This window comes from Micromys minutus (genome assembly GCF_963924665.1).
Source record: "Micromys minutus genome assembly, chromosome: 9".
NCBI classification, from domain to species: domain Eukaryota; kingdom Metazoa; phylum Chordata; class Mammalia; order Rodentia; family Muridae; genus Micromys; species Micromys minutus.
The window spans coordinates 46,093,826-46,111,866 of NC_137978.1; the positions used below are offsets into that span (position 1 = coordinate 46,093,826).

Sequence of the window (18,041 nt, forward strand, 5' to 3'; positions counted from 1 at the left end):
GCTTCCCAGGATCCCCCATCATTTCCCAGGATCCCCATCACTTCCCAGGATCCCCATTGCTTCCCAGGACCCCCATCACTTCCCAGGATCCCCATCACTTCCCAGGATCCCCATTGCTTCCCAGGATCCCCATCACTTCCCAGGATCCCCATCGCTTCCCAGGACCCCCCATCATTTCCCAGGATCCCCATCGCTTCCCAGGATCCCCCATCATTTCCCAGGATCCCCCATTGCTTCCCAGGATCCCCCATTGCTTCCCAGGATCCCCATCGCTTCCCAGGATCCCCCATCATTTCCCAGGATCCCCATTGCTTCCCAGGATCCCCCATTGCTTCCCAGGATCCCCCATCACTTTCCAGGATCCCCATTGCTTCCCAGGATCCCCATTACTTCCCAGGATCCCCCATCGAATCCCAGGATTCCCAGCAGCTCAACCATCCATCAAGGCTCTCCTTGATCAAAGCAACCATCCTTTTTGTTGCATCACACAGCCTCAAACTGGCCTCCGAGGCCAACACTAGATTCGTCTGATTTTACAGGCCTGGAAATGGAGGTCCAGCATAGCATGGTGCTAAGCACCAAACGCAGGATGTCGCTTTCTGTGTCCAGTAGCAATGTGATAGACACCAAAGGAATTCACTCAATCATGGCCCAAAGTCAGTCAACTTAGACCTCTGTCCCCAGGAATGTGACACAGGGAGGTCCTTTGTGGATTTGACGAGAGGGGATTAATTCTGGTGACTGGAGACCAAAATTAATAATCTGAATTTGACAGAGGAGGTGACCGAGGTTCTGAGAAACAAAGACCTTTGCCCACAGTACAGAACAATAGTAGTGGATGCTGGAGACATGGGACAAACTGGGGATTCAGTCTTGGCTTTGCCGGTTGCCATCCCTAGCTAATCGGTGTGCTACTGGTTCCCGGATGAGGAAAAGAAACAAGATTTTAATCCATGTCCTACCACAGCTCGCACTCCCCAGAAATATGAGAGAGAATGAGCTGCCCCTGGGACTCAAGAAGAAGAGGGCAGGACAGTTGTAAGCGGGTGAGCGGCACATTCGGGGCAGGCAACGAGCGCCTTCCCTTTGACTGGCTGTACGCATTTCACCTGTTTGTGTGTTTCCACTGGCCCTGTTAAGGCAGCACATGAAAACACGCAGGGGAGTTAGGCATGACTGAGCTCCTCACTGTTGGGGTGTCTTGAGTCCTTAAACCCCACCAGAGAATGGGAAACAATGGCATGTGTGTGTGTGTCAGCCCTCACCAGGCAGACAGGGTAGTGAAGGAGTCGGTGCAGGGAACCCCACAGTGCTTTGTGTCTCTTTGTCTGAAAAGCTCTGGTCAGCGCTGTGCCCTGAGGCATGAGGTAAGTGAGTTTTAATGTCCTCTTTGTTGGAAGGGCCCCAGCTCTCCCCTCGCAAAAAAAAAAAAAAAAAAAAAAAAAAAAAAAAAAAAAAAACACAGTGTGGTACAGAAAGACAGGGTGGCCACAGAGTGGTCTTTCTGAGGGAAGTGCTCACTTCCTGCATGTGGAGGTCCCAGCCAATCACAGGGACAAGCTATAGAAAAACTAAGATTTTCATCCCAGGCTGGAGTCAGGCCCCTCTAGTTCCTACACGAAGGCAGAGTAGCTGTCCCAGGCATCTCCTGGGCTCTGTCAGGCCTGAAGTAACCAGCCCTGTGGTTTCTTCCCAACAGTCCTGAGCCAGGCACAAGACCAGACAAGCCTCCCACCCCACCTCAGACTGACAGCCAGACTGGGGTCTCTGCTAGAGCAACCTAACCTCCTGACCACAATTACATGATTCCCCCAGGTGACTGACCTTGGCCAGAGTGACCCCAGTCTTATCCATATCCCCAAATGTCAGGCAAATGTTAGTGGCCTCCAGACTCACTGACTCCTGCCCTCTATCAGATGCCCTCCCTCTGTGACAAGTCCGGATGACCCTCAGGCTCAGGCGTAGATTCAAATCATCCAGGATGACCTCTTAGTCAGAGTGACCATTCTCACTAATCCCTAGTCAGCCCCAGCCCTGGGTCTCTGGACCAGGCCCAGTTCAACTTCATCTCTTAGAGAACAACATCTCACAAAGGGAGCTCCATCTCACCTCCACCCCTACCTGCACCCCCACCTCTACCCCAGCTCTCCCAGTGACAGGAACAGCCAGTTCCTTCTGTCAGGGGCTTCAGCACTACCACAAGGGGGCGCCAATGACCACCACGCCTGCCCTGACTGCCTGCCATGCCCAACCTGCATCTGGGGCGTTTACATAGACATTGTTATTCCTGTCGAACAGATGGGTTCTGGGTGATGCTCAGAAATCACCAGGGGCTACACAGCCGCTGTGAGCAGAACACACAGATTAAATCACCCATCTTTATCCAATGAGAGTTAGACACAAGTAAGACTCCGATTTAGTTTCACACTCAAGGCTGGCCTCCCACCACCACACTACACCCCCTGACAGTGTGATACAGGATAACCGGTGGTGGGCACCATGAGAATGATTAAGGGCTGTGTGGGTGGGGTGGGGGCAGAATCAGTCATAAGGGAACTTTGCCTAGCACATGTGAGGCCCTAGGTTTGATCCCCAACATGGGGAGGAGGTACGGGGGGGTGGGGGGAAGAATGATGTTCTATCTTGCTTTGGGCCGCTTCCTAACCTGAGCAAAGGTGGGGAAATGGGAACTGGGAAGCTTACAGAATGCAAAACAGGTTGGTGGCACAGGGAGGCAACATCTGAGCTGAGCCTAGTCATAGAGTCAAAGGAGGAAGAAGGGAAACCAGGTTTGTCCCCAGCAAAGGAAGGAGCTCAGGTTGGCTGACAGGATGGGACACAGGAGACTGAGGCCAGTTCCTGAAAAGCCTTGGGTGACAGGATGAGGAGTTGAACCTCACGCTGAACTGAGGAGCCACCGGAGGTGCTGGAGCAAGGAATACATGGATTGTGACACACAAGGTCAGGTGGGAACTGGGGGTGTGGAGCCTGGTGGAGCCTGATGTCAGAAACTGGCAGAAAAATAAAGGGGGTGGGGGTGGGGGGCTGAGTTATCATCCTGGATACAAACAGCGTGCATGCAAGCCTCGTGCGTGCACGTGGGCATGCGCTAATACACACTTTCCCCAGACCAACGCAAGTCCTGGGGTACAGTCTAAGTTAGGCAGGGGACAGGGAGAGAAGACAAGGCCCCTCTTTGGGTACCTCATCTCTGCAGAGAGCACATGGGGAGGGTGGGTTGAATCCACAGAGGACCCCAATGCTCCTCCAACCCTAGCTCCAACTTGCCCAGCAACATTCCTTTGCTAATCTCCCCAATCTGGCCAGGCGGTTGCCTGAGCAACCGTCAACCACAATTTGGGAAGAAGGGGGATGGTTTATCCACATCCGATAGGCTTGAGGCTGGATGATGTCAGGGACCAGTAACCTCTAGAGAAGCCTGGGAGGGGTCCCCCCAGGGAGGTCTCACCTCTCTCTCTCTCTCTCTCTCTCTCTCTCTCTCTCTCTCTCTCTCTCTCTCTCTGTGTGTGTGTGTGTGTGTGTGTGTGTGTGTGTGTTCCCTAGCTGTGACCATGACAGGACAACTGGTATAAAACATTTAACTTAAGATCAGAGAGTCTGCATCTTAGTGCTGCTGTGCTCCTGAGTCCCTTAGGATGACTTAGCACGTGGCCTGCCTTCTTTGAGCATAGTCAGGATGACCTCTCATGACCTGTTAGACAGCGTGACTCCTTCTCACTGATCTTTGGCCACCTTCAGGCCAGGTCTCATTCATCTCTTCAATAAAACGGGAACAGGGGCTATGCCTCTGATTTCAGTTGCGTGGTGGTGAGACCTCTGATTCCAGGGCCAGAGAAGGAGGAGTAGGCATGAGGATCAGGAGTTGGGGTAATCCTCAGCACCATAAAGGAGTTCCAGGCCAGGCCGGGCTCCATGAAACCCTATCTCAAATAAAACAACAGTAATAGTAATAGCAATAGCTCCAACGGGAGGTATCCTGAGGCAAAGGGATGTACAGAAGGACATGGGTGACTGTCAGCATGGCACTCTCAGAAATACTGTAAAGCTGGCTCATGAGCACAAATGTATAGATACATTCTATGGTGGGCATGAGCCTGGGGAAGGTGGGAGTGTGTGTATGTGTGTGTGTGTGTATGCGCACGCATGCATGGGACTGCAAATGTGTATGTGAGTGTGCATGTACGTGTGCACGTGAACATACGTGTTTGTGTGTGTGTGTGTGTGTGTGTGTGTGTGTGTGTGTGTGTGTCTGTGATGCAGCAGCCTGTCTGTACTCCTCTAGCCAGGGCAGACAAGGGATATGGTCTGGCCTACTGTACCTTCAGCCATGTTTTCTGAAGACCTTGAGTAAACAGAGCATGTTTGCGATGAGATTTTTATTCTCTCTGTTTTGTCAACAAAACGTCTAGTTCCCAGGGGTAGCCCCAGAAGAAACAAAACTTCTCTGGGCTGATTGTAAATTTACAGGCTGGGACCTCACACAGCCAGGCACAACCCAACCATAGCCTAGGGACCCTCCCCCTATACCAACCCAACACCACCACCGGTCTATTTCACCATTCTTCCCTTTTCTAGGTCACTGAACTCAACCCTGACATTCTTGCGCAGCTCAGCCCCATCCCAGATGGCCCACCCCAACTCTGGCTGAACTGCAGGCCTACTTATCTCTTACCTCCTCCCTTCCTAAAGTCAGGGACTAGCTCTTATACCTTTGAACCATGTCCCCAAGCCCTGTGTATAACAGCTGGCCAGCTGTGCCCAGACCTATTAACACCAAGATCCCAGCTAGTCAGACATCCACCAGCTGCACTAAGTTCAAGGAAGTGACTACAGCCTAGAATAGTCTAGACTATTGCATCGTATGCAGTATAGTAGAGTATATTGCATGTACTGTATAGTGTGTAGGGTATAGTAAATAGTGTATGGTGTATAGTATATGGTATAGTAAAGCCTAATTATAATACACTATACTGTAATGTAGACTAGGCCAACACATCTAAATGGAGGTCTGGCATTCGGAGCCGACCACCAGAAGCCTGAGTAACTGGCAAGAAGTACAGTGGGCTGGCAGCAAAATCCCTAAATAACCACACAGAGTTCCACAACCAACAAGACCACCAAGGGCTAAATCCACCTAAGGAGCCAACACAGAGCCTGGCAGAGCCAACATCCTGCTCTCTTCATCGAGCACGAAAGGAAGCCATCTGTCACTGAGGAACTTGCGGAGGACCCTTCCCCACCATCTCTGATGATGAGCACAGACCATGAATTCTGGCGTTGATGAGAAGGCAGTCCAGGGCTGGAGACCCTGGGGATGGGGGAGGGTCTCACTGTGCAGAAGGGCAGCAGGAAGAACACATAGATTCTCTGCACAGCAAATGTCCTACCCTGCAGCCAGATGAAGACACAGTGAGGGCTAAAGCAGTGCAGGTGTAAACAGGCCCCATGCAGAGGGAGGGCCATGCGCTGCTATGATGGGGGTGTGCTGAAGATACGCAGTCTAACAGACAGAATCCTGTATTCTGTGCAAGGCTGCAGAGCACACAGCATGCACAAGTACACACATGCACACACACACACGTACACACACAGCACTTATATCTGCCAGGCATGGAAGAGTTAGTTAGGGCTGTGTGGTGTGGGATCACATTCATCTTGGGTATATGTCACCCTGTGGGGTTGTAGCAGAATGAAGGGTGGTCAAGGCTTTCATCTGCTCCAGGCACCAGCATAGGACCTGGTACAAACCAGGAGCCTCCTTATAGAAAGGCTCTGCCCTGCCGAGGCATGTTGGCTGGCACCGGGATACAGGAAGGAAAGGATGGAACACCATCCAGAACCAAGCACCGGGGAATCTAGTCCCGGTCAGAAACTAAACATAGTCCTCAGGAGGCAGGTATATGTGGACTCTGGGGATGGGTGGGCGGCGGCACAAAACTGAAGCGCCGTGATGACGGCCGTGGAACAGTGGATTTGGCTCAAGGGCTCTGGGTCTGGAAATTCAGTAGAATGCTCACAACCTGGCGGGGAGCCATTTCTTCTCAATGGAAACATCCCCTTTGGGAGGGAGGAGAGAGGAGACAGCCACGCAACTTAGCGGGCTTTGAGAAGCTTGGGAAGTTACAGGATTCGAGAGACCTCCAAGGTTACGTAACAGCTCCTGGAGAGAGAAGGCTGTCTGCAAGCTGCGAGGGATGAGCCTCTCAAGAGTCTATTCCCCGTGCATGGGTGGGCTTTTTCTGAGTGCAGCTGCTTTTGAATCACCAGTGCTTCTGCAAAGAACCCCATTAAACTCCGTGCACCAACCTGGACTCGGATGGGATCCTTTCTTTGGTCTGTGAATACTGTTTGTTCACATTTCCCCCAGGAAAAGTCACACAACACAAACCCTACAGAGAACAGAAGCATGACAAGGTTGACTCTCAGGGTGGCAGTCCCCTGCTGATCAGAAGCAATGCAAACTTCAAGCTGTCCCCAAGACCAGCAAAGAGTGCCCAAGTGGTGTGCAACATGAAGCAGAGACGGGCTGCCTGGAGGACCCACAAAGATGGGACCCTTCCAGTGCCAGCCACAGAAAGCTGTCCACAGCCAGTGCCCGGATACCTCCGTTGTAATGCACTCAGGGGAAAGCTGAGATAACAGGGACAGCTGTGGTACAGGGTGGGGGATGGGCTGTTAGACACAGCCCAGTGAGGTACAGAGAAGGGGAGAGACAATGAGGCCATGGATGCTGTGATCCTGAAACGAGATGGCAGCAGGCAGAGGAGCTGTGCCTAGAAATGGGAGGGTCTGAATAGCCAGGGCTGTACAGACGCCCACTGCAAAACAATGCAGTGCACCGGATGCCAACACACGGCAGTATAAAGGCAGTAGGCCATGTGTTGGCAGTGAGCTGCCACGTGAGATGCTGTGCCCAAAGGTGAGTCTACATGTCCGATGAGACAGCCAGCTTTAAAGGTAAGCCTGCAGAGTAGTTTTAGAAAGCCACACTCTCAGGCATGGTACCATGGGAGGGTTTCTCTACCCAGACACCCAGATAGGGCTTCCTTCCTGATGTAACCCTGGTGTCCAGCAGAGTGAGTACCACATCGCAAATGAGAGTCTCAAGAAAAGCACATGGTAGGATAGCTACGGGGTGGAGGTTCTGATCAGAAAGATGCCGTAGAAATGGAGTAGGCAGAAACTCAGAGAAACCCCTTTTCCCTGTGGCCCAGCATCCCTAAGAAGTCACAGATCATCACAACAGCATAGGCTGAGTCCCAGAGAAGTACAGGGGACACCAGGTCCAGAGATCCCCCCCCAGACCGCACTTGCCCGGAGTAGAGCAGGCCAGAGTCACAGTGCATTTGGCTACTTCGAGACATAGATACGTTTCGAAGGTGCCGTGGGAAGCACAGTGGAAGTCTGGGGGGGGGGGGGGCGGGGGCATACTGGTGGGGAGTCCTTCAGCAGCCCCAGTTCTGCCTTGCTAAACTGCCTGTGAGGCAAGGGCCAGGCCTGCTTCCACCATCCTGTGGGCTCTGGTCCACCATCACTCTCCCCACCCTCCAACATCTTCCAGAGACTGAAGAGCACAGGACAAAGGTAGTGCCGCCTTTGTCCTGCAGGACAAGGCAGCATACCAAACTCAGCGCGTTCTCTCCAGGTAGTCCTCCCTGACAAGGCCTATGAGTACCGGCAGGCAGACAATGGGCTTGGACTCTACTGAAAATCGTTCGGACAATTACAGTGCCTCACCTGGCCCCCAGCCCAGGGTAGGGCAGCATGAGGCAGGAAGGGAGAGACAGAGGGAGGGCCCATTGGATCAGAGCCTGGCATGGGATGTGAGTGAACAAGAGGCAGATGGGGGTGGGGGGGGAGAACCAGCCTCAACAAGCCTGGATCTTCACCCCTCCCCCAACCACCGCCATCACCTCTCGCCAGGCCCGGACTTCATCAGGAGCCAAGAGTAAGCTTTCCCAAGCCCACGGGAGGCCTGCAAACACTCACACGCACATATTTAAGAATAACTCACACTCCCGTGGTTCTCAGCACGTGCCAGGATGTGTTCTAGACTAAATATGTCCAAACATAAAACGCATCCCATCACCCTGGGCACTGTGCAGCATCTCCATCCTCATGTCTCAAGTAGGATCACGCCAAAGCCCAGAGAAGTCATTAGCCACCCAGATGTCACACAGCTAGAACCACTAGAACGGGGAATGAGAACTCAGATCGTGTGGTCTTGGAGCCCGAGCTCCAACCCCGCATCACTCTAGGCCAAATCACACATGAATTCACACACATGCACTCGGCAAGAAGGATCCACACACGCACATAAGACGTGCACACATGCACATTCTGAACGGCACGCATCCCACTCTCTCAGCCGAGATTCACCCATCTCCAGATAGGCTGCTGTCCCCTTCCTTTGTCATAATCTCCCTGGCTGTCCCTCATCTGCCTACTCTGTATTCCCCAGCTGCCCCTCAACTTAGTCATTCCTCTGACACCACCTGCCTCATTGTACCAGCTGTCCTGGGCTCACAAATATCACCGTCACGGTTACTCCTGGGCCCCAGTCGCACCCTCAACCCCAGCCCTGTCCCTTTAGCCTGACTGAGGTCCTGCCTACAGGTACCCCCAACCCCACTTCCCACTATTCCATCCCAATCCTTTCTCTAGTTTTTCCTTCAAACCTCACAACAGCCCACACCCATCCCAAGTGCCCTTTTCTCTTCTCCCCTTTGGGTCCAGTTCTAAGTCTTGGGCTCTGTGTGGTGGAAATCTATTCAAGACCCCCAGGGGTCACATGGGTACAGCATCTCCTTAGGTAGCCACCACAGGGAGACCCCCACCACTTACAATCATTGCACAGGCCTTAGGGGAGAAGTCCACCTCACTACCTCATCCAGTGGGTGGGGGCAGGGTAGGCTTACTGTGCCAGTGACAACAGGAGCTGAGTGTCCCAGCAAAAGGCACTGAATGGGAACAGGTAGAGAGAGGGGACACAGCAGGCTCTAGGTTATAAAGCAGATGGGTAGGGAGCAAAGTTTAGGGACAACTGACACAGTGAAAGCTGATTCCTAAAGAATGGGCTGCCTGGGTTCAGGTTCAGCCTTGGGAGCAGGGGAGACCTGAGGCAAGGGAGTGACCGCACGGTGACAAGCCTTACAAAGGGCATTTGGGTCACAGGGCAGAGGAGAAGTTACTAGAAACAGACAAGATGTAATGAAGATTGTTGGGGGCCAGGGAGCACGAGGCTGCTGTAGAGCTGCACTCTGGGCAGAGCCTGGGCCACACGGAAGTTCTGAAAACCTGACCTTTAGACCAGTGGTTCTCAACCTTCCTAATGACTAACCTTTTAAGTCAGTTCTTCATGTCCTGTCCCCAACCATAACTGTAATTTTTTCTACTATTACAAATCTCAATATAAATATCCAAAATTCAGCATATCTCATATTCGACCCCCAGAGGGGTCAGGACCCACTGGTTGAGTCCCCAGAACATTCTACAAGTGTGGGAATGTCTCTACTGTCACTTGCCAATACGCTGACAACCACTAGCAATGTGTAACAGTTGATGTCTTAAAACTTGGCTACTGCAACTGATTGAACTAAATTAGTATTCTAATTAATCGTACCTCATTTAAATGTAATAGGCACATGGGGACAACAGGCCACCACAGCAAAGAAAGAGCAGTGTCGTCACCGTGGAAGGCCTGGACTGATGGCCATGGGCCCACAGAGCCTGGAGGCACCAGCCTGCAGATCCATTGTACTGTCCCTCTGCACCGCCATATTCTCATACGCTAGGATAGGTACACCCACTCTGAGGCACAGAAAAGCTACCCACCCAGACATCTCTACCATTCCAGGAAGCAGGTGCTGGGGGCTCCCCCATATGTCATAGTAGCTGTTTCTCCCCAACTCCAAGCTGAGATCTAGCTCCACCAAGCTTACCAGGCAGCTTGGTATGCTGACATATGCGCACATATGCTCTGTGCCCCTGCCCTCCATTTTACATACATGTATAAGCACCCACATGCCCCACCCTGGCTGCCTAGGCCACGGGATAACACCTGTACACATCCGTCTGCCTCTCCAGCTCAGGGGCAGACCCCTCAGGATCCAGGAGGAAAGACTGTGGCCTCCTCTACCTAGCTCAAGATCTGCAACTGAGGATTGAGGAATGTCCATTGGGCCCTCCTCCTCCTCCCTCCCGCCTTCTCCTGATGTTCAGACTAACCGTTGAGACTCCAAGCCTCACCAACGATCCCAGTATGCTGAAACTCTTTGGATTGGAGAAGCTGAGCCAGCTGCTAGGGGTGGGGCCAGGGCAAGGGGGAAGCAGCAGCCGTCTGGGGGGAGGGGCCCTCCTGCAAGAGTCCTCTCCCTTCAGTCTCTGCCACGGACTCAACCTCTTTAACTCACAGCTCCCAGATGACACTTTCTGGACTCGGCCTTTTCACAACATAACACCATCCACTGGCAGAATCTTCCAGATTCTTACCGAGGGGAAAAAAAAAAAAAACCTCTTGCTTTCCTGCGGCCTTCAGTGGAGTCATTGCGCCCCCATCTGGCATCTCCAGCTCTGGATTTGACCCACTTGACTCCATTCATTCATTCATTCTTTCTTTCTTCCTTTCTTTCTTTCTTTTCAATACGAAAAGTTGTCCTGACTAGCATGGAATTCACCGTGCAACTCAGGTTGACTTCAAACTTGCAATCAATCCTCCTGCCTCAGCACCTCCTCCCTCCCAGGACTTGGATTACAGGACTGAATGGGAACAGCCAGTTTCATTCATTCCTGTTTGTTAGAACCATTTGCTTAGAACAGGGCTCAGTCAGACCTTGTGCCCGGCTAAGTACTTGAAGGTGCACGGTGACTTTCCTCACAGAGTTCCTGATCTCCCAAGGGCGGCAGGACCGTGAGACTGTGATTATAACATCATATAAAAATCTAATTAGCTCCTTCCTTCCCTCTCCTGGGCCCAGACAGAGAAAAAAACAAGGAAGGCTTCGAGGAAGAAGTGATATCTAAGCTGAGAGACAAATTAGGGGCTCACATAGGTAACTGTGGAATCACAGAGAGAAAGCAGCTTGTAGAAGATGCAGAGAAGAGATCATGGGCAGTGGGTACCTAGGGACTCGTGGTAGACAAGGCTAGCCAGACCACAGGATCCCAGAACAAGATGAGGTGGGCCAGGCAGGGGCTAGAACACTGACGGGGCTGAAAGGGAAAGTCTTTAACTCTGAAAGTATCAGAGCACTATAATGAGGGTTTGAAGAGGGGGTTAAAACGTGCATTTTAGGAAGAACTCAGACAGTGGAAGGAAGAGGCTGCTGCCTTCCTGCAAGTGGATGACTGAAGAGGGAGAAAAAGGAGAGATGGAGGAGGCCTAGGGTACTTCAAGGCACAAAGGGAAGGCACAAAGCCCCTCCTGTCACTCTGGCTGACCTAGCTGGGTCCAGCCTGGAGAACAGCAGCAGCATGCCTCCAGCACACAGGGTACAGCCCTGGACCTCCGATGCCACCAGACAGAAGCAGGAGGCAGCCTGGAAGTGTGGTATAGGATCCAGGCCACCCTCCTGGCTTTGTGCTTTAGCCCTCTTTTTTAGCCCCAGAGAGAAGGCTGCCCTGACAAGCCCTAACCTGAAACCACGGGGCACCTCTCCCTCCTTCCTGATGCCCACAACTCCAGCGACCAAGAAGACAGACTGGGTCAGAGCACAGGTGTGCGTGGCTGAGAGACGTCCTACACAGACCCCACTGGTTGACTAAGGAGGTAGAAAGAGGACTCCCTAGACTGAGGACAGAGGGCTGCCACCTCCCTGCTGCCCAGAGCTTCTGAATCAGTCTCTAATAGTCAAGGCTTCAAAGGTGACAGGCACTGGAGAGGTAAAGAGACTTACCCAAGGTCACACACAGCAAGTAGCAGAGACAAAATTTGAGCCCACGGTTGCCCCTGGCTTCAAATTTAGCCCCTTGGGCTTTGCCACACCCCTCCAGCCCATCTTCTCCGATTCCCAGGTAGACTTAACATTCTACCAAGTATCACGCGGGATCATCATTAAGATCATGACTGAGAACTGAGGCTCAGGAATGAGAATAACTTGCAGTAGGTCTCACTCTCAAACATTGATCCTGATAGTCCACTACTTTGGTAACTGAGGCTCGCGTGTATTCTCAAATCAAGGTGATGGGGTGGGGGAGTGCAGAGGGTTCGATCTCGGGGGGGGGGGGGGGGGAAGGTTGAAGGGGTTTCGAACAGTCGAAGAGGCAGGTTGCCTCTCGGGTATCAGGAGGTCAAAAACTGAAGCTGAGTGTAACAGCCCCAAAGCTGCAGGGCAAGACCAGGACAGCTCCCGGGAGGCTCCAGCGGGGGCGGGGCCATGAACCAGATCCCCGAAGGCCAGCTTCCTGGGGCAGGCGGCCTGGAGTCTCCATCACCCCACCCCACCGCCGGGCCCAAGGCAGCAGTCCACGTCTCGGCTCTGCTTCCACCCGGGGCGGCTTCCAGCTACCCCACGCCGGGTGGCGGGAGCCAGGGGAGAAGGAAACCCAGGAAGAGAGCCGGCGCACGCCCGCTGGAGGGGATGAAGCCTGAGGTCCAGGCCTCAGGAGAGGATGGTGGACCACACAAGCACAAGGATACTCCGTCTACAGAGCACACGATGCGATGCACTCGCGGAAGCACAGATATGAGCACTGGACACACATTCAGAAATGCGAATGAGCACACACTCACTCACTCACACACACACACACACACACACACACACACACCCTTCATAGGACACCAGGCTCTAAAGCACACTCAGGCACGCGATCACACCGCAGGCCGAGGGGGAGCTCCACGCACACATTAACACACACACACACGCGCACACACACACACACACACACACACACACACACACACACACACGTCCGCACCCGCGCGCCCGGCTGGCCGGGAGGCCGCACAAAGTTGCAAAGCAGACGCAGGCAGCGTCCCCAGGGACCGCGGCGTCCCCAACGCCTCTGGCGAGCTACGATGGGGACGCTGTCCCGCGGCCTCCAGCCAGGCCTTGCGGGGGCCCCGACTCCGCAGCCCCGCCCGTAACCGGGTGCGCCCCGCGGCCCTCCCAACCCGGGCGCCCCGCGGCCCTGGCGCCGCCTGGGATCAGCCGCCAGCCAAAGCCGCTCTGAACTTGCGAAACAACACACCGCCCGAAATGTCGGAGTCGGCGGCTACAGCCGCGTCTCTCCCCCTTCCTTCCCTCGCCAGCCGCAGGGCCGCCCCAGCCTCCGAGGGATGCCACCGAGACAACTTGTTCCGGCCGGGTGCGCCACGCACACGCGCGCGCGAGGTTACACACACACACGCGCACACACATACACACACACACATACACACACACCCTCGGCTCCCGGCCACACTCAACCGCGGCCCAGGAGCACCCCAAGCTCTCAGCGTCCCTAGCCGCGCAACCATCGCTCACCGACACACTCACATCCACTCCAGACACGCTCCCCCACACGCATTCCCCGCATCCTTGACATTCACTCGGACCCACACAGCATTGTACACCCCAAACACTACCACAGGGTCACTCGTGGGCACAGCGCACAGACACACAGGTTCCAACCCGGTTCCCACGACTGCACACGCACACACACACCATACACACCATACACACGTTCCCGGGCCCACACTCTGGCAGGATCCACAGAGCCCTCGCAGCACACGCATAAACAAGCACGCGGGTTTTCAAACACACTAGCAACAGCACTCCCGCCTGGGGAATACAAAAAAGCCAACAAATGCAACACAGTATCAGTCGCAACTCTAGCCAAGCCGCTGAAACTAAAATACACAACCCACTTGGCAGCGTGGACGAACGTGAGCCAGCGCACACCCGATGCCCCACGCAGGGGACGCTCACACCAGCACACTCGCATCCGCGGTACACACTCAACCTCAGCTTGCACACAAACTACAGACACAGCGGCCACAGACACTCGGAGCACGCGACCCAGCGTCCCGCACTCCGACACCCGCGACCAGCCGTCCCCGGCCCACCGGGCACTCGCAGGATAAGCTTGGAGGGACCGCGCGCGCTTACCTGCGGGAGTCTCGGTCTCCGGCGCGCAGAACTGGAAGGTGAGCGCCAGGACCAGAGCCTGAGCCCGGGCCATGGCTGGGACGCCGCCGCCTAGGTCCAGGAGACCCACAGCTGGGAAGGCGACGCCTCCGGAGCCCGAGCCCGAGCCCAAGGCGAGCGGGAGCCCTAGCGGAGCAGCGCCGCGCGGAGCGGGACTGGCGCCGAGTCCAGAGCGGGAGCCCGAACGAGCGGGGCGCTGACGTCAGGCCCCCGGGCGCGAGTTCCGCGGTCTCGAGGCGTCCCCTGCTGGCGGTGTCGCGCGCTGCGGCCCGGGGTCCTTGGGCCCCGCTGGCCCCGGCGCGCCCATCCCCCTACTCTCCCACCCATCGGCCGGTGACGGTAGTCGGACAGTCGACTTTCTCAGCGCATTCGTTGCCCACGGCTGAGACTGTAACCCAGGGACACTTGGCTCTTCTGTTCCCTCTGTTGCTTAAGTTCTTCCTACCATGACTGCTCTGAATATACATTCAACAGCTCCCTCTAATGACAGAGCATTCTTCATCTTCCAAAACGTTGTTGGGCCTTTGGAATGTTGCCTTTTACTTTTCAGTGATATGAAACTCACCTCCCCCACTAATGCTTGAGCCTCAAACCGAAGCCTCCGGCTACTCTGAATAAGGAAATTTGAAACTCTGCCCAGTCCATGGTTTAGCACAATCACCAACATAGTTGTCATTGACTATGTAAGACGGGTGCCATGTGTGCCTCTCTGACACTCTGTTCATCTTCACTATTGCCCTACGGGGCACACACACACCACACTAATCCCATTACACAGCTGAGAAAGCTGAGCTTGTAGAACTTGGCTTTTTCAAGTATGAGGCGACACCAAGATATCTGAATCAAGGTTGTCTAGCTTGAACTGTGTTAAAAAAAAAAAAAAAAGACTCACATCTGGAAACGCATTTATCTCTCAAATACTGACTAGATGCAGGTTCATTTGTTCAGTGACGACTGTAGACCACCCAGGAGATTTACAAAAACAGCCCTTTGCAGGAGCTGGAGAGACAGCTCAGTGGTTAGTTATAGAGGATTCCGGATTCAGCACCCTTCTCCAATGGCTCATCCACTCATAAATGTAGCTACAGGACATCAGACCAGCACTTCTGGCCTTGTGGGGCACTGCATTCCCACGAACATAGACACAAATATAATTTTAAGATTAAAAAAAAAAAAATCTCCACCCTCATGAAGCTTACTTACATTCAGGAAGAAGACAGGGGTGGGGTGGGATGGGGTGGGGTGGGATGGGGTGGGGTGGGGTGGGGGGAGTGGAACACAATAGGGGAAGTGGATTAATGCACTTCTAAATAGACTGCCTGCTATGTGATGTATTTGATAATTATCCCCATATTTAGAATGTGAGTTCCCCTAAGGAAGCTTTATCCCCCAGGGCCTGGTATCCCACATACTTGATGGGAAATGAATGAGTGGGTAATTAGTAAATGGGCACTTACAGAGATGGTTCTAGCTTTCATGAGTACTTCATACAGCAAATATAAATAGATACACATGTAACTCCAGTCTGAGACATGTGCCCTCAAGGAAATGAAGCTCTTGAGACCTGGGGACAGGGGTCATGCTTTAGATAAGATGGTCCAAGAGGCCTTTGGCAAGAGGATGTGGCCCTATGCCACATGATCTGAGACCTGATGTATGAGGAGACAGCCTCAAGCAGACCAATTGGAAGAAATGCTGCATCCAGAAGAGCTAGCCTGAGCAAAGATAGGCTGGTAAGAGCAAGAAGACTAGGGAGGCTGGAATGGAACAGTGAAGAGGGACAGCAGGTACAGCTGGAGAAGTTGCCAGGGCCTGCAGACCATACAGGAAGCCGAATAAGGAGGAGACTTTGAGTCAATAAACATCAAAAAAATGATAAGCTGCTGAAGAGTCTTGAGTTCTGAATTATTACTTTCACCCCCCCCCCAAAAAAAAAACTAATGGGCTGAACTTATTTAAGTACTGGTCCTGGCATATGTAAGTCCTCCCTGTTTCCTGTGGCTTCCCCGAGTTTGCTCACACTGGCGCAGGCACATGGAGAAACTACCCTGAGGCTAGGAAAGGAAGAACTGGGTGCTCCTGGGCTCCTCGGCTCCTCTGTTGTAACTGCTGCTCAATTCCAGGTTGAAACTGGGAAGGGAGCAAAGACACAAAGCTATCAAGGACCAGAGCATTAAAGGGAGAGTCAGGGGAAGACAGATAGAACAAAGAAAAGTGATAGGCAAGATAGAAAGACAGCCTGAAACAAAGAGATGGGGCAACCAAGAGCCGAGTTGGAAAATGGGTGGAGAACTTTATTTTTTTAGTAATCTCAAGTTATGGATAATGTATTTGCCCAAGGTCACAGAGGCGGTCCATAAATGTGGCAGGATTTGAACCCAAATCTGAGCGATTCCATGTTCTCTTGCTCCTTGGGCAGGGGACAGCCTCAGAGACTACAGTGTTAGCAACAGGTAGACAGATGAAGAGAGCACTATCTCCCTTTACTTTCAAAAGGGCCACAAACTTCAACAATCTTTGCAAGATGAAGAAAAAGGCCCTGGCTTGGAGTAACTGCCCCAAATCTAAGGAGAATAGAGTACCACAGCCAGTGCCAGGTCAGGAAGAAATTCAATTACCTGCAACTCATGGAATATTTATGATGCCTATCCTGTGTTAAGCCCCATAGTGAGTGCCGGCATCCTGGAAGTGAACTAAAGAAGGCCCTACTTTTGCCTGGAGGGGGGATGGGCATATAAATAACTATGAGATAGTGTCCCAAAGGCCATAGAAAAATACAAAGGCATTGGGATTTGCTCAATAAAACAATACCTGAACTTGGAGCTTCCCTGGAAGGTTAGACAGGAAAACTTATTACAGGCAGTAGCAACCAGAATAAAGCACAGGACAAGGAAGAGCTAGCAACGGCAGAGTTGGGTGGAGTTGGGTCGCTGGCTATGTACATTGTAAGAGACAAAGCCAGAAAGACAGGGCAGGCATCAAAGTACGCAAAGTCTTGAATGCAAAGCTAAGACCATTATGCTTGGACCCCTGTGGACTCCTTCACCAGTGGTTCTCAAACTGTGTGTCTGTAAGAGCCCAGATGGCCTAGAACAAAAGTGAAAGGTTAGAGGAGTGGAGGGAGATGAAATCCAGCCTCAAGGAGGAAGGCTCTCTGCTGATTCTCCAGGTTTTTCTAGTTGGCTGCCCAGGGGGAAGGAGGAGCCAGTGGAGACGGGGAGAAATAAAGAGGAACATCTCTTGTCACCTAGAGGATCCTACAGCAGAAGGACCTTAGAAACTTCCTGGCACAAGTGTACCTCCTTGTCACTATGAAAATAGGTGTTTGCGTGTGTGCACATATATACGAGTAACTGTGAGATCAGACTTTTCCCCTACTAGTGGGCATCAGCTTTCTCTAATAAATGCAGTTACTGAGCACATACAAGAGCCAAGCGTTGGTGTTTTGTGTGTGGCATTTCTCATTTCTTCTGCACAGCATATTTCTGAAATAGTTTTAGAACGTTCCACGTACAAGTGGTGCTTTGCTCTCTGCCCCTCTTCAAGGCAACCTCAGGACCATTAGTCTCTCAGTCTCTTATTGAGCGTTTTTTATTTCCTTGTTGGAGATCAAACCCAGGACATGCTAAGCATGTGCTCTACCACTGAGCTACCTCCCTAGCTTAGCTCCCTTCATTTTAACCATGAGGGAAACAGACACAGAGAAGCCAAGTGACTAATCCAAAATCAAATAGCCAGGAAATGGCAGAACCAGGACTCAAATCTAGATTTGCCTGAGTCCAGTTCCCCTAGCCTTGATCCCCATGCTTTGTCAGGCTCTCCTCCTCAGAGAATAGTTTGCTTGTTTCCCTTGGCATGCCTTGGGTCAATCTTCAAACGCTCTCTAATACT

General features: G+C 52.8%; 1 protein-coding gene across 2 annotated transcripts in view; it reads right to left on the reverse strand.

Annotated features, from left to right (window-relative positions):
* PTPRU (protein tyrosine phosphatase receptor type U) overlaps positions 1-14,279 on the reverse strand; it is a 74,013-nt gene extending 59,734 nt beyond the window's left edge. For both annotated transcript variants that reach the window (XM_080920658.1, XM_080920657.1), the window contains exon 1: positions 14,112-14,279. In XM_080920658.1, coding sequence (XP_080776784.1) covers positions 14,112-14,184 — 73 coding nt within the window. In that variant the 5' untranslated portion in view covers positions 14,185-14,279. The remainder of the gene's footprint in view (positions 1-14,111) is intronic.
* Between the last annotated feature and the right edge of the window lie 3,762 nt (positions 14,280-18,041).